Genomic DNA, 16,712 nt, shown 5'->3' with positions numbered 1-16,712 from the left:
AACATTTTCGACGTTATGAGGGGTCTTGAAAACCATGCTCCGACCACTTGTTAACGCCAAAAGTGAACATTTTCAAAAGCTACGATTTATGGTGAAAATGGAGAACTTTGACCGTTTTCGCTATCTCCAGTATTTCTGCCCTAGTGGACCCGGAAAAATGGCTAAAATTGCGTTTTCTATAGAATTTTTTTTTGTAATATTACGCGTCCACTTTGTTATGAACGAAATGCTTGAGCACGGAAACACGTTTTGAATATTTGAATATTTCATTTTACTTTTTCAACACTCTTCATGTTTGCAAATTTTGTGATTCGTGAAAATTCGTTCATTTCCTCTGCTTCAACCGCTATATACCTCATAATCGGCCGAGAATCCATTCTATGTCAAAATCTATTTATTATTCCAAAATGTGATGAAAAAACCAAACTTGAGTGACGCTTTTTTGGCCAAATTTCTTATAAAATAAGTTTCATATATATTTTGAAAAATATTTTGAAAAAAGTGGCCCGTTTGACGTGGAATGCCCCATAGGTATAGTATGTGTGTAAGTAAGTACATACAGCAAGATGAAAAATAAATTGTGTTGAGGTACGATTGATTGAATGAGCAGGGGCTTTCTATACATGTATTGAAAAGTAGAGAAACCGAAAAAAAACCATCACAATTCATTGAACAAACCAACATTTTCAAAATATAACTATACTCAAAAAATATTTCTCTCATTTTTGTTTGTGCTATCTTTTAGGAAATTGAATTCTTGACAAAATTAGTGTCTTTTGAAAATTAGAAAGTGATTTTTTTTCAATCTATTTTGAATGGGGAAGAAGACCTCCCTATACGCCAGCTCAATTTTCGAGATATGGAGGAGCGAATTCGGAGGGTTTTGTTTTGCGAGGTACAGAAAATTTTAGGATACATTTGATAAAATTTTTTTTTTTTTTTTTAAACAGTCTATTGTACATAAATAACTCGATAGATGGCGGTACAAGTTGTTTCATCCTACGATCACTGCTGCACCCCACGTGCAAAAAATTCATGCCATCCCTTGTGACCCTTGGCAAGACTTGAAATTCGAAATCCTATACGGAATCAGGAATGGACGAATTATCAAAAATATATTTTGGTTCATGGTTCTTAAAGACAGATGTTTCACGTTTGGAATTTTATCTTACTTATTTTACGTAATGCTGAAACGTTAATTTTTGGTAAATTAATTTATGTCTGAGAATCAGAGGGAGCTTAAGGGGTACGAAATGAAGGGTTGCCAAGATTCTTTCACTCTTTGTCATCACCCAGCCCTTTGAAATTTTGATTATTAAGTTTCACACTTGCGTACTAACCAAGAGTCGCTCACACCAACCCCCTAATCCTACTTGAAGTGGCAAACTTTTCCTGCAACGCGATCATCCTGATGTCGTCCAACGGCGCTAAATTCTGCCCCTGAACTTCTGGGTTTTATTAGTCGTTGGTTTCTGTCACAAATATTTGTTTACACTTGAAGCATTCGTTTATTAACTCCCCCAGTTTCCATCGGAATTTCTATTTCATGGAATTTTCCATACCACGAATTTTCCAATATTGATATTCAATAAAATTCCCGAGATTCATATTCCGAAACACAGACTGGAGAGCTTTAACGGAAATTATTTTATTACACTATTATTCAACGTGGCAAATGGAATTTTGACAATCCAATTTTGATGCTCCTGCACGCACGCATTATATACGAATCAATCGATGTATCCGATATTTTATACACACATACATTCTTTCCATTCAGATTAATTCTTTTCACCTTTTATATCACTCCAGGATGTGCGCGACGAGGCTTTATGAAGGCTTTGGTATTTGCACCAGAAGGGCTTCTGAATATTCCGTCCGCAAAGGTCAGCAGATAAGCGATATCATTTACACGAGGGCAAGTCGTCACCCTCATAGACTTGTGCATTTAACTGTTTTCCCAGCGATTCTCAACCGTTTTTTTTCTTCGCGATTGTGTCTTTTTGTCTTGAATCACTCTTTTCCTTCCGTTCCATACTGTACAAAAAAAAATCATTAAATTAGATTTTTGAAAACAAGAATTTTTTTCGTTAATCGGATTTCCACAGGAAATGAGACTCGTGAGCCTGCTCTCACCCTTCTCGTTGGGAAGCAAACTAATCTTTCTATGTATTATATTTTCCCTCATTTATATATTTTTTCTAGAACGGAAGCGAACAGATTGAAATCTTCACTGGCAATAAGACTAGACTTCGGTTTGACTGTGGAATGAGATTGTGGTTCCACATACGCGAGCATTGCGTTTAATTTTCTTATTCACGAACTCTAATATTCTAACAATATAATTAATATCTTGAAAAGTACAATGTACAATTTCATACATCAGGATCAATTTTATTTCTTTTCGTTACTTCTTTCGGTCCTGTACAGAAATTCTCAGTCATTATAATACGCTGCCCCGTATGCAAAATCCACCTCAATTATAACCTGACTCAATTTCCATACTCCTCATTCTTCCGTGGAAACGTGATCCTGAGCTTGGATTATAGTAATTGTGTCTTTGAAAAGGGAAGGAAAAAGTATAAAGAAAATGAAAAAACCGAATCAAATTCTCGACATCATGTTTTTGTTCGTCCTATATCATTTATCGTTATCTGATAAGAAATTGACAGCGCAGATAACTGTTCAGGGTCAACTTGAAATCACCTAAAGATTCGGGTACTTTCTTCAAATTATTCAAATTTATGCCCTTTGCGATCCTCGAATCGAGAAGCATTTCAATTTTTCAATTCTAGAGTAAAGAATGAACCTCAACGCTTCCGACGAGGGCTTTCGGAGTCAGTATAAACATAAACATATACACAAGTATATACGAGATGTATATTGTGTATTAAAAAAAAGATTAAAAAAAAATTGCACCCTTCAACCGCGTCAAAGAGTAAAGAGCCGCTAATCTTTTCAACCTGCACAATTTTTTCAACAGATACGTATATACCTATGTATATCATATTATATACAATCACCCCCATGTATGTGAGCCTGAGGCGCACAAAAAAAAGTAAAAAGGGCTTCTCAGATTATCAGAACATGAAAAAATTCCCGGTTTTTCCCTCTTGCGTCAAACCTCAGATTTTTTCAACCCTTATATCTTATTGTTTCCCCAGCAACTGATGTTATCCTCAGATGAAACGCACATCTGGTTGATTGAATCTGGCTAGCGATTGATTGTAACATAAACAAGCAGCCAAAAAATGAGAAAAAAAAAATTTGATCGTTGCATGCATGAAAGACTTTTGCAATGAGAGAATTTGTAATTAAGAGAAAAAAGGTAATTGTTTCGACAGCTGAATTTATTAATTGGATGACACAATAATGCATGCGACGAAGAAAAAGTAAAACTGCGTTACTAATTAAAATTAACGAACTCTTTGTTCTCTCGTAATAAAATTTTTGTTAAAAACCTGAGCCGGTCGTCTTGCCCACGGAAAATTGTATACTTATGTGATGGTAATGAATGTACAAATGATACTACCAGATGGTTTATTCAGAAAAATTGGAGAAAAAAGTAAAAATCAAATTCCAACATGTCTAATTCATAGCAATAACAGTTTTTGGAAAAACTCTCGTTGAATTTGACCTTTAAAAATCAGCTTGAAATCTTTATCAGGCAGGAGCGCGATCTAAAGACTCAGATGTCTACATGGTATTGCATGACGTTACGGAAGAAAAAAGAATTAATGAACGCGTGTCATCCTTCTTGGATCGTCTTCTTGTACTATAGGTACATATTTTGGTATCTGGTGGTGGTTTTGAGTGCTGGTTTTGGTTGCTGGTTGTGCTGGTGGTGTTGATACCGGACCGCTGCGCAGTGATCGATATCAAGTAGCGAGCGTCGCGGTGCGGCGCGACGCGATGCGGCCGAGTAGAAGGGCTCAACGTTCAGTACGACCCGCGCCGTGTTCGCGTCCGTTCGCGTTCGCGTTCTAACGCCGCGCAGCCTCTCATCCCTGTAAAACTGGGTCAGATCTCCCACAGAAAAAAATAAAAGGGACAAAAAAAGAGAGAGAAAGAGCAAGCGAAAGATAGGATAAGAGCCGAAAGATAGCGAGCGAAAGGTCCGCTCACAGCTCAAATTCCAGACGGCAAAAAAAAAAAAAAAATAGAGAGAGAGAGAAAAAAAAAATTAAAACGTCGGCTGAAAAGAATATTACATGGGAATGAAAATACAAGAGTTCGCTCACTCTTATCCAGGTGATGTGTTGCGAAAAAAACACCTCAACACCTTGAATGCGGCAATGGAATAAAGAAAAGAAAAATATGAAGTAAAACGTTACGATATAACTCCTAGAGTCGATTTCAATTCACTCCGGAGAGAGGTATAGAGAAAAAATAAATAGGGGATGAAAAAATAATACGACGTTCGATATTTCTATGATACGACCAATGCAGAAGATGATCGCGAGTGAATAAAAAATTACTTGACAATATTTCCTCACCTTGTCGATAATTATAATTCAATGATAATATTTTCGGCGCGCTCTAATAATCGTAGAGTGTTGACTAAATGCGACACGGGATTTCGATTGATAATGACGTGGGATAACTCGGACATCGTATAGAAAGAGTCGGATAGGCAAAAATAAAATGTACGTTGAACAAAAAAACTGAAAAAAAAAAAACTGAATGCAAAAAAAATTTTGTCCATCAATTTGTTTGTCCTCCTCCCCAAAAAGAATCTGGGCAGAATTTCATTCACACGACGACGTGGGCAAAAAATAATTCGGCCGTATTTTACACCCGCAGGGAATTTTTTTTTTTTTTCTTCTATTTTCATTCGAATAATATTGAAACTTCTTTGATGATGAGTATCTATATACGGTTTAGTCTCGTGCAAGGTAAAAATGTTCGTTGCAATCAAACTAATTGTAAGGGGGGTAGAGATATAGATTGTATGTATATTACAAACCCGCATTTATTCGACCCGAGAAAATTATTTGCTGTGCCATCAAAAAAATTGGGATGAAAAATAAATAAAAAAAAAAAAAATCACGGGATACAGCGTTGTAGATTTACTTTTTTACGCTGCAGAATAATCCTTGATCATATGCTGTACCTACTACTACGTGACGTTCGGTCCTCTCGCTTCATAGTTGAAACTTCTTTTTCATTTGATTTTTTTTTTTTATCTGAAGTAAGCGAATTTTCACAGAAACACAAATTTTAATGACTTATCAGATTGGCTGCTGTTGCCGCCGTTAACCACGCACTCTTTCATTGTCTCATTTTCAGGATTCAAACTCTTTCTTCTCTCCTTTGCTTTCTTTTTCTCAGTCACAAGGGTTGCGGAACGTCGAGTTTTCACTTCAACCTTTGTAGCCTGGTACACACGTTTGGTTTCCAAATCGCAAAAAATGTTCAGGGATGTTTTGGTTTCCTTTAATTTTTAGTTGCAACTTTTCGTACAGTTGAAAGTTCCAATATCTAATACTACGTATTATTCTAAAATACCTCAAAGGGTTTTTGAAATGATCAGATAATTCATGAACAATAAATTATCATGCAGTGTAATCTGGTGTAAATGAATTTTCGTAATGATTTTTTATTCTATCGAGGTATATTATACTATCACCCTCTCGCTTGTTATCCTCGATTTTCGGTTCACCAAATTTTTAATAAGAATTAAACCGCTGTAATATTTTCTATATAATTCTGCCCAGCTTCGGGGTACATAAATCTCGCGCCTCTTTGTACATATACATACAGCTTTCACTTTTGTACATGTATATTCAGGTGTTAATCGAGTTTTTTTTCCCAGCGTGATAACGTTGGCTGAGAGTTTCTCGGTATAAAGTAAAGATAAATGTGTAAAACACAAGCAGGCAGGTGTGGCGCTAAAGTGCCCCGAAATCTGACCCTGATCCTTCATCCTTTTATACTTCATTCGTTTGATTTATTTTCTACTTGGTTATTGTTAAATTCGAAAACGTTGAATCTCTTCCCCTTTCACCGTCATGATTCTCAGCCGGGTCGGGGACCTATTGGCCGGTTATTTCTCGAATCAAAAATTCCCTACTCCTGCAGTGGATTAACGGAGCGTTCAATTACCTGATTCATAATGTGCATTCATCGTGGAAAATTTAAATATTTCATTTAGCTGTTGTAATATCGCGGCGTAAAATTTTCAGGATACGAATTGCTTGTGAAAAATTATATAATGTATGACGTTTAAACAGATTCGGAGTACCAAAATGAAGTGGAAAATCAGCCGTGTAATTTGACCCAAGGGTATTTCTCTCCCCAGTTGCGGCCACAAACGTTACCCGGTGTATACCGAATCAGTATTCCGAATTAGAATTCACCCTGAGTGACGGGATTAAAGTTTCGAAGGGTTTCAATATACGGTCGAGGGTTGTGCTAAATCTCACAGTACTACACGAGCCCCCAGCCTGCTGAAGAGGATTTTCAAGGAACGCGTCTTCAAAATCGCAGAATGAACGGTGAGTCCGAAGAAAGATATATCCGTCTTACTTCTTTTTTATTTCGAACAAAAATTTATCAAAAAATTTTGAACCGCTCTGGATTCAACATATGTTATTGACTCCGACCTATGAAACGGATGCGTTGAAGGGGGCAAAATGACGGAAGGATAATTTTTCCTCGATAGGATATTCACATGGGATTTAAACCCCCCCGGATGTATGCGTATACCGTGCGTGAATATTTCCATGAGAAATTCGCTTCCTTAATTACAGTATGGTACAGTCGCGCGTGCACTTTTAGGGGTAGAAGTTGACATACTTGACGCGAAATACGCGGGGATTCTAGGGGTCGAAATTTCAACTCGTAATGTTCAGTTCTGTGAAATTATTCGAAGAATTTCACTCCTGCTGTGGTTTAGGTTTCATCCTTTACGGCGCATATTTATGTATCCCTTAAATAATTAACTAAACGTTCGTCTTGAAAGCTTTCGCGAATAATAATCGTGTCTGTACCTCATAACTGGGAGCTTAATTGGGAGCTAAGCAAATACGTTGAGATCCCACCTAAAGTGATTTAATTTATAAATCGTTTTGGCTCATCTCACGGTTTTCAGTCATTTTTTACATCAATTCCACAGTTCTATAATTTTTCTCAATGTTCATGTTCGTAAGTCGAATATTACGAAACTATTCAGTTCTGCTGCGTGAGTTTTGCTCATTCCACTTAGAATGACGCAAAACAAAAAATCGAATGGCGACAATACTTCATTAATAAGTGAGGAGTACACCGCTTATTTGACCAGGAGAGTGAAATACCTGCCCGCAAAATTGAGTGGATCCTCACAGAGATGAAATTTGAATCTTTTCACTCGATTAAAGGTATAAACTTATTGTTAGTTTTTTCATAGGTGAGGCCGGATCAGTGACAATCATGTCCCCAATACCGTGTATATAGAAAACATCTCTGATAAGTATTTTTTGTTGTTACAACAAGAATTCAAGTAAGTCACATAATGTACATTCGCGACGTCCACTTCGTTATTTGATCGTCGCAGATATCTCTTGTTTTCTGGAACACTGCACACATGCCGTATATCTATATGGACACAATTCGCGCGTCGAGGATTGTTATATCCCAAATGGTGTCCTGCGAAGTAGTATGAGGAGGAGAAGGAGAAAGTGTTTTGTCGCATTGTCATGAGGTTTATTTGTTGATCGTGCGTAGGGTGACAAGTTTGCACGATGTGGGTACTAAAAGACATATAGGTATGGGCATACAGTACGTCACATTTCGAATGAAGGGTTCGATTCGATTTATTTCGAATGCGATTCTTCTCATTCGAAAATAATCCAGATCACAGTTGAAAAGACATGGGGGAGACCCCGAACGGCGAAAACGATTCAAAACTATACTTGTACATAATTTTAGCTACAATTTTTCACACCGTGTGAAGCTTACTTGATCATGCGATTCGGAATCATCTGTTGCTGTTGACAATACGAAATAAATTGCAGCAATTCTCAAAAGTCTGGACAACTTTTCCTCCTCTGCACAAGAAAAAATATTGTTTTGGGAATTGTATCTTCCCTGTTTAATATTTAACGAAAGGAACCTTCCGTATTACCTCGTGAAGTTCAGCATAATATACACACCTTTAAAATAAACGCCGTTTTGGGTCAGCGGCGAGAAATATTCAGAAACGTACCCTGCGCGATGTTGCAAATTTTTTTTACAAAATGTTTATAGCATTTCGCAATGATGTTCTCCAATGAGTAAATCTTTCGATAATACGTAAGGAACATCGAACATAGAAAAAAAAGAATTTCAGAACAATTTACGTCCAAAAGAATAAAAATCAAAGAATATAGGAAAATTGTTTTCATCAAGCGATTATCGTTTCATAAAAAGAAAATTTGAAAACCCAAAAACAGAATTTTATCACCCGAGAATCCCCCGTTCAATCGTTTTCGACTTGGAAGAGGAAGGAAATATCTCCGCGACACGACGATTTTGCTTAACATTTCCTCACCCTCACAATAATTGCTCGAGGAAATCCCGTACGTTATATTGGATTTTTTCGTGTCTAGGAGTTACGTTACACTTCCATACCCGGGATTCATTCCCTCGAGTAGAATCTGACCCCAGCAAGATAATAACGTGAAATGTCCTGGCAAACCAAATCCGGTAATCTTGCAACGTACAGAATCTTATTCCTGCAAAACCTTTTAGCCCGTGTTTTTTATTTTTCAGCTGAGTACACGCGTAAATAAAATATACCAGCCCCTTCACGCTCTTCACACTTGATTTTTCCGAACAAGCGATCAGCTAATGCATGTTTTTCGCACTGTGGGTAATAAAGAAATTAAACGAGAGTGGTTTTTCGAATCGAATTTATCCAACTGGGAATAACAAGTCTCCATTCATCCACGTTCGTTGGAGATGACGTATTAAAAAAATATTTCCTCTTTTTCCTTTTTTTTTTTCTTTTCGGTTATTTTTTTTATTGTATTTCTAATCCGTTTCCCTATACCGTTGTACAGCACTTCCCTTTATCGTTGTATATTTCGCAACGGCTAATCACCGTAGAATGACCGGAGGGGTTGCAGTTGTGAGCAGGTGGAAATGTTGAGGGGAACGAAGGGGGTGAGAATTGGGTCGATAGTACTTCTACTCCGGTACTGTGTTTCGTTATCCTCCCACTACCGTAAACGTCTGTTAACTGTTTTCGATCTCCGCCATTCCTCTTTCTCTCGCCCCCTCGTTTCTTTTCCCCCTGTATGAAGTAAGTATAACAATAACGGCTGCACGCATCGCGTTTCACTTTGATGCACTATACCTCTTCACCTTTATTAGTATAGATATATATCTATATATTTTTTTTAATCTTTTACACTCAATAGCTTGGTATACATACGTATGTGTACAGCATAGAGTTCACTCATTTCCACTTCTCGTGTTCTATCCTTATATTATAACGTACCGTGCATACCTGTGTACCTAGTGCTTCAATACCACCGTGCTTCGAATCTACGGAATATAAATCCACCGCCCGCCAATCTCTTTTCCCCTTCCCTATTTTCTCCGTCGTTTCGAGAGTCAATAAAAGTCGAATTCTTTTCTTCTTTTCGGTGGTCAAAAAACGCTCCCCTTTAATTAGTTGCCTTCGAACGCTACTGTATTTCACATTCTTACCGCGATTCAACGTCGTTACTCTTTTAATTGGTAACACAGCGTGCTGCCCGTAAGCTTGGGGAGGATTTTTTGCTTTTGATACGTATACTTTTCGTTCGATTGATTTTGACGAAGTAATTAATAGATATTACTTTTGAAGCGATGAAACTTTCTCTCTGGAGTTCAGCGAGAGTCAGACTTGTTTTTCCGACACGTTACTTCGCTGAAATGTTTCCGCTCGTATTTTTTCCTCTCCGTGGACTTGTAGTGTCGAACTCGACTGAATACTTCGACGTTTACATACCTATTTGCGTTGAACCGTGACGTGAGCGGTTTTTCCAATTTTTTACTCTGCTGACTTTTAATTTTTTTCCTTCTCTTATAGTTCGAAAACTTGAACGTATAGCTTCGAAAGTTGCGGAACGTTGTTCGAAAACGCGGAACGGTTAGAAATTTGAATGCCACGTACGTGTATCGGGCTCTGCACAGTAACTACAGGATAAATATACGCTCGCCAACTCGAGAATTTGGATTTTTCCAATGCCAACGGGGCAGCCAACATACCATTTGGAGATCCATCCGCTGAAACAGAAAAAAGAGAATAACCGAACACGGGACAAACAGAGGGCAAAAAAGAAAAGAAATGAAAGGGGGGTGGTTCTACAGGGTATCGTATAAAATACTACTTCGTGGTCACATTGTTCCAAGAATTACGAGACGAGGTGATTCGTGAGCTCCAAAGTATACTCCAGCTGATTTCGAACGGAATTATAGAAATTAAGACGAAAAAAAAAAAAAAAGAAATGGGCAAAGTTCGTTTGATGTATCGCGGTAGAAGTATATCGTAGATGGTACAGTAATTGATGCAGCTTTGTTGTTTGAGTCTGTCATAGACGCGAAGCTCAACGACCCGTTCAATTCACTTAGACGGGTCAGTAAATACCTGTTTCGATGAGAACGATTAAAAAAATTTACGTTATCTGTGTCGTGTTCACGATATATGCCAGGCCGATGCGAGGCTTTGAGACTTCCTCTCTGACGAGCTGTGAAAGGTTGCATATTTACTCGCGCGGTATATTCAAATATTTCCACATCGTTTCGCACGATATTCGATGCACCCGATTTCTATGTGGAAATAGCCATAGCACCTAGGCACCTAGAATATTATACATGGGCGTGGAGAATTTTTTCTTACTGAAAATTGATGATTTTAGATTTTTTGAATCCAATTCACGGTACAACTAGTTCATTTCGCATACTTCGAGAAGCATAGCTGGTTGGTTGAGAAATTTCCGGTAATTGAATCACTCGAATTCCCGTGAGAATGGCGACCGAGAGATGAAAAATTTATTCCCCGAATTTCGTCCCCACACTGATCAATAGGAAGAGAGAGGAATAGAAATATCAGCAATGGCCGCTACCATAGTTTATCTCAAAATGTGATTTCACCTGTTGTCAATAAAATCTAGTCGTTTCATAGACAAGTGTAACGGACTCACCGTACGGTCGACTTGCAATTAAACGGGTGCAGCAAACTTCATACTCTATTAATCCCCCTGTGCATACCGCAGGTGTTTTTTACACCCTCCATGGAAAATCTGTGTGCTTGTAGATGAGTTGGATAAACCGCGCTATATTATAAACGAGTATAGTCAGCTACATGGTAAACGGTCAATCGCAACCTCGTTTATCCTCGTGATTGCATCCACTTAGTATCTAATCGCGTCCGTATCTTTACATCACATGATTGCTGCTCCATGGTATACGTACGTATAGTTAGTCCGGGTAGTTACGACGAAGAATTGCCAACAATTATTTCAGAAATCATAAAAGGTGAAAGAAAAGATGGACCGCCGTTGCAAGTACATCTAGATTGCGGCGCGGGACGATGTTGGTCGTTCGGAAAAAGTTATTCAATTATTAAAAGCCGCGTGACTGGAAATGGCGAACTAACGGCAAAAATTAACGTGCTATTGTGCAGGAAATTTGATGAAAAACCAATGGGAGTAAAGCAAATCCGACCAATACCAATACCAATACCAATAAAGTAGACGGCCGCACCGACCGAATACTTTCCCTCGAGATCTCAACACCCGGAACAGATAAACCGTGCACTTTGCCGCGCGACTACCTAATTTATCGTCCTCCACGATACGGCGCGTATACATATATATATATATATATATATATACGTATACACGTGGGTGTGGCCTACCTATAAATGTCACGTGCTTCGAGATACGTTTCTCCCTTGCACGATACGTGCTTCAGCTTTTTTATTTATTTTTTTTGTTACGGGGCAAAATTGAGGCTTTCTTTCAGACTGGGACATTTGAAAAATGATTTCCTTATCGTCGGCAGCTCAAGAGAAGAATTCAACTTTCTTTATTGTAATAATAAATAATACATGGTCTATGAGAATGTGTAATACGTGCTTCATATAATTCATACGTCGTGAGACACGTGACCCGTGAATAGCGTTTGCGGTCCTGCCTAGCGATTATAAATAGAGCATGTATCGTCGGTTTGACCGGTCGGTTGGCGAACGTAGCTTCCAGCGACCCGTAAGATATCGACAACCTTTCATATATTTATGCCATATTTATCCATTGTGATACGGAAAAAGTTCGCCTCGCCTCGCGGCACGAACGCGAACGCGAGATGAACGATGCGAAAATATATACGTGCCTCCTCCACCTGATGTGCTGCAGGTCCTTCCTCCCTCTCTCACTACTCTCTCCAACGACAGATTTACTCTGTTCCGCTCTATCTCCGACAGTGAAAACATTTTAAATTAAATTCTTTTTCTTTCCTTTTCAACCTTTTTCCGTTTGCTCATTTTTATTTTTCAACTTCTTATTCTTAGTCTGCTTCAGCTTTTCGATTTTCTTACTACGGCGAGTCGCCGCGTACACGTATATGTATATGTATCAGTAAAACTTTTCCTTGCACGCGACTTTCTACCTCTTCTTCTCCTCCCCTCTTTTCGACGTGATGTCTGGAAAGCTTTTCAAAAAAGTACTCGCTCACATCTTTAGATAAGAAGATCAATGCTTTTTTCTTTTTCTTTCTCCTTTTTTTCTTTTTCTTTTTTTTTTTTTCTTACGTATTATACAAAAGAACAAACAAGAAAACAGAAAATACTCTTTCCCCAGCTGTAATACAGATTATAACGTAAATCATGAAAGGCTTCGTTCGCTCATTTTTTTTTTCTCTTTCTACCTAATAACCCTTTTGGTATAATAATATCAAAAACACAACGGGGAAAAGGTTGAAAGAACGACACCATTCTTACGGTAGGGTTCGTCGTTAACTTATCGTCGGTGGTGATTCTGCACGCAAACCGTATACCTATACGTGTAATAACCATTTTCCCCGTTTTTTTTGTGCTTTTTTTCTTCTCATTCGTTTTTTTTTTTTGTTATCGTATAGTTTTGCGCCGCTCCGTACCACGGAAGAATTCTCGAAGCATGAAATTCATGGGCCGGTAGCAACGTTGCTCTTTAGTCCCAAAGGATTTTTGTAATCCTATAGCGCCCCTTGCCCTGAGGCAGGTTACTGCCATTGGATACTCTGGGGGATGTTGGAAAACACGAAGCACGTCTCATTCCCGACGCACTTCGACGGACTCCGAGAGATCCGAAATATCATATTGGATACGTCGGATGGATCCGTTGAGATTTGGCGAGAAGTCCGGTAATCAGAGTGGCCACGAGTCGAACTCTATTTTTTTTTTTTTTTTTTTGGTTTCAAGTCTCAAATCGAATAAAAATCGCGTATGTTTCGAAAAACTAATCCTGCAGCTAAAGTTCCATAAGCGTGACGTTGGAATATCCGGTATGAAAATCGGATATGGAAATGTGCGGGATAATTGTCTCTGGGAGTAGAAATTTTTGAAGTTATCAATACGCCGTTTTTATGCAGATGACTTCCTACCGCGAGACAAATATTGTGTACATCTGTTCAGATGTGTACAACCCATATACCGATTGTGAAGTGCAATCTGTAAAACGTTTGTTCGTTCAAAAGGTATACGAACGCGTTTGTATGTAGGTTTACCACATTGCAGTATATTAACGTACGTCACGTAGTCGTTTTATCGGGGCCGTGATGCATCGCAGAAACCATCTGAGCTGCTGCATCCGCATCTGCTTTTGCTATTCCTCGCCCGGACCATCTTCCTCGCAATTATCTAGGAGTGCTTACGGCGAGATGAAACGAGCCCGTGTCTCTTGCTACAGACGCAGATGCAACTGTAACTGCTGCAGCATCCGTATAACGCGGTGCACGGATTTGCATCGCGCGCCGGGTGCACCAGCTGCAACGGTAGCAACGGCGGCGGCAGCAGCAGCAGCAGCTACGAACAGATTTCGTTGCAAAGCTTCTGCTTTTGCTGCGGCTGTCACTGCGGATAGATACGGGGGATATACGCCGGCATAGACAAAGAACAGACAGCGGCAATTGCTCTCTTTGTCGGTCAACTTGTTTCGGTCGGGAGAAGAGGTTTTTACCAGTTCGAAATTGAAATAGTATGTCACAACCATCCGAGCTTCCGATCCACGTGATAAAGAACCAGCTTTACGCGTTTTAACCATGAGAAGAAAAGCGAGCGAAATTATTTGGCTTTTCCCGTTGGTACGATTTCCGTCAATTTTCCTTACTCCGAAGAACTGTGGTGATCGGTGAGGAATATTCGGTAAAGATTAAGAGAATTAAATGGAATAAAAAATACTAAGAGGAATCTTTAATTTTGCCGTGATCGAATTAAGACCTTTGCACGTGGCGCCGTTGCGACGACTCGTTTCCGGAAAATCAGCAGCGACGATCAAATTGCTCGTACCGCGAGTTACGGAGGACGTGTTCGAAAAGTTTTACGAGTTGATTTCAAAGTTTAATACCTCAAACTTTACACCTATATTTCTCACGTTTCGAAATAAATTGTTTCTATGTATACGAGTACGCGTAAAACCGATCACCGATCTCCAAAAATATTGTCTTATCGCCGTGGAAGAGAATACGAAGAAAACTGCCGAAAGTCGAATTTCCTAGGCTGTGCAGACCTGCAAAAAATCTTCCCGCTGGGAAATCATGCGGTGATTTTCGGGATCGGAAGACGTTTCTTTTTCTTCCTTCTTTTATGCCTTCTCCTTACACCTGTCCGTGAAAACGGACGCGACTCTGCACATGCGGCTACGAGTGATAATCGAACTTCGAATGGATAGAAGAAATTTACTCGAAATCGATCGATCGTATGCGCATATCATCGAGTAGGTAAAATTGTAAAAATCCAATCGTCGTTTCTGCCTATTAAAAAAAGATAAAAAAAAACCATGGTCTGTTTTTTTTTATCTTACAGGCTCCCTCACGCACGTTTTCTGTGACTTGTATCATACAACTGAATATACATGACCGCACATGGATATTCATGTACGAGTCGCTTTTTTCCTCGTTCATTGCAGGGTCGTTATATCGATGTAGAGGTTTTTGTACACGCGAGATATATTTGTGTCACGCAATATTTATTTATGTATATCAAATTACGAGTATATATGGATTTATATCATGCGTACGAATAGATGAGACAAATGACGAAACGAAAGAAGAGAGAATTGCGACCCCTACGTAGGTATACGTATAATAATCGGTACGGTATAAAAATGTAAGGAGTGCGGTACGAAATAAGCTTCGTTAAAAACAGCAGACACTTTTTTTTCAAACTCTTTTTTCTACTTTAATCAGTTTGGTTTACATGATATAATAACAATAATGTAGCTATCTATGTAGATGCACAGATGGTTATTGAATACTTTTTTCCTACGTCTACCTGGTTCGTTCGGAGCACGGAGATGGGCTAATTAAAAATTAATAAATTATCGTCTCGCGTCAGAGGGAGGTCCGTATATAAATAATACACATAATATAATATATAATGATACATAGTGTATTGTATATAAGGGGATTTGCGCAGGGCCTCGCGCTCGTTTATTAAATGTTTAAAACGGTGTTCCGCGTCAAAATCCTTGAGGAAATATATACATACGTACGCGCACACATACATTCGTATTATACAATATTTTCCTGACCCCTCTCAAAGGAAAGGCAATATAATATATAACCTAATAACTTCAGAGGGCGGGAGTTGAGGGTAGAGCGTAAAGTGCTGCGGTGCAGTAGAAAATGCTATCTTTTTATATGATACCCACGTACATATATGCGTGTAAATATATACGTATAAATTTTTTCAATATGGACGGAAGAAATTATAGATCAAACGACATAATGATATTACTCTTGGCTACTATTTGACCTCACTGGAAAAAGCGAGATCCATAAAAATACAGGTAATTCTATAGAATTTGTAGAATTGACAATCCCCAAAGGAATCGCTTATATCGTACAAATCATGTTGCACTCTCACAAACGAAAAATAAATATACATGGCCCATGAAATCCGTGATATTTCCCCGTGTGAAATGTGACATGGACCCCTTCCTCGTTTCACGTCCCTACGTGATGGGGTGTTATCGTGGATCTCGGAATAATGATATTCCCATATCTTTTCGCTATCATTACCTCGCGCGTTGCTATCGCTACGGAAGGTCTTCCGATAGTGTTGCTGACCCATGCAGGTTTGCCGTTATGTGTAGGTATGATACGCCTTTTTACCTTTTTTTTTTCCTTTTTTCTTTCATCGTTTTACTTTGGCTTCTAGTTTTAACTCCACAACTGGTCAGCTGCAGGTTATTCAATTTCTATGAACCATTTTTTCATTCTACCTATTTTACTTTATTCATCTATTGGATACATTTTGATCGAACATTTGAGCCGTTTGAATCAGGTAAGGCAATAAAAGGATCAGAATATGGGGATGTGTTTCTCGGCAATGGATAGCGGTTTCTCGAATATTCACGACCTAAACCGAGCTCTTATATTCACACCTCCGAAATTGTCATTTGGGTATTTATTTTCGTTTCTCTAGACACACTGTACAGTCTTGCGGGATTTGTTCCATCGATATATTACATGCAGTTTGTCAGCGGGTATAAATATATGCCTCGGTA

The 16,712-nt window shown here is 38.7% G+C and overlaps 1 protein-coding gene across 4 annotated transcripts in view; it reads left to right on the top strand.

Moving 5' to 3' along the window:
- The first annotated feature begins 3,725 nt into the window (after positions 1-3,725).
- The window catches only part of LOC105683642, a 91,771-nt gene continuing 78,784 nt past the window's right edge, over positions 3,726-16,712 (top strand). The window contains exons 1-2 of one of the 4 annotated variants that reach the window (XM_048651412.1): positions 3,726-4,646; positions 6,302-6,497. In XM_048651412.1, coding sequence (XP_048507369.1) covers positions 6,491-6,497 — 7 coding nt within the window. In that variant the 5' untranslated portion in view covers positions 3,726-4,646; positions 6,302-6,490. Of the gene's footprint in view, positions 4,647-6,185; positions 6,498-16,712 lie in introns of all 4 variants that reach the window. The other 3 variants (XM_012396390.3, XM_048651409.1, XM_048651417.1) reach the window with 3 other exon arrangements.

The sequence above is a fragment of the Athalia rosae genome, chromosome 1 (assembly GCF_917208135.1).
Source record: "Athalia rosae chromosome 1, iyAthRosa1.1, whole genome shotgun sequence".
NCBI classification, from domain to species: domain Eukaryota; kingdom Metazoa; phylum Arthropoda; class Insecta; order Hymenoptera; family Athaliidae; genus Athalia; species Athalia rosae.
This window is presented reverse-complemented; position numbering and strand designations above follow the sequence as displayed.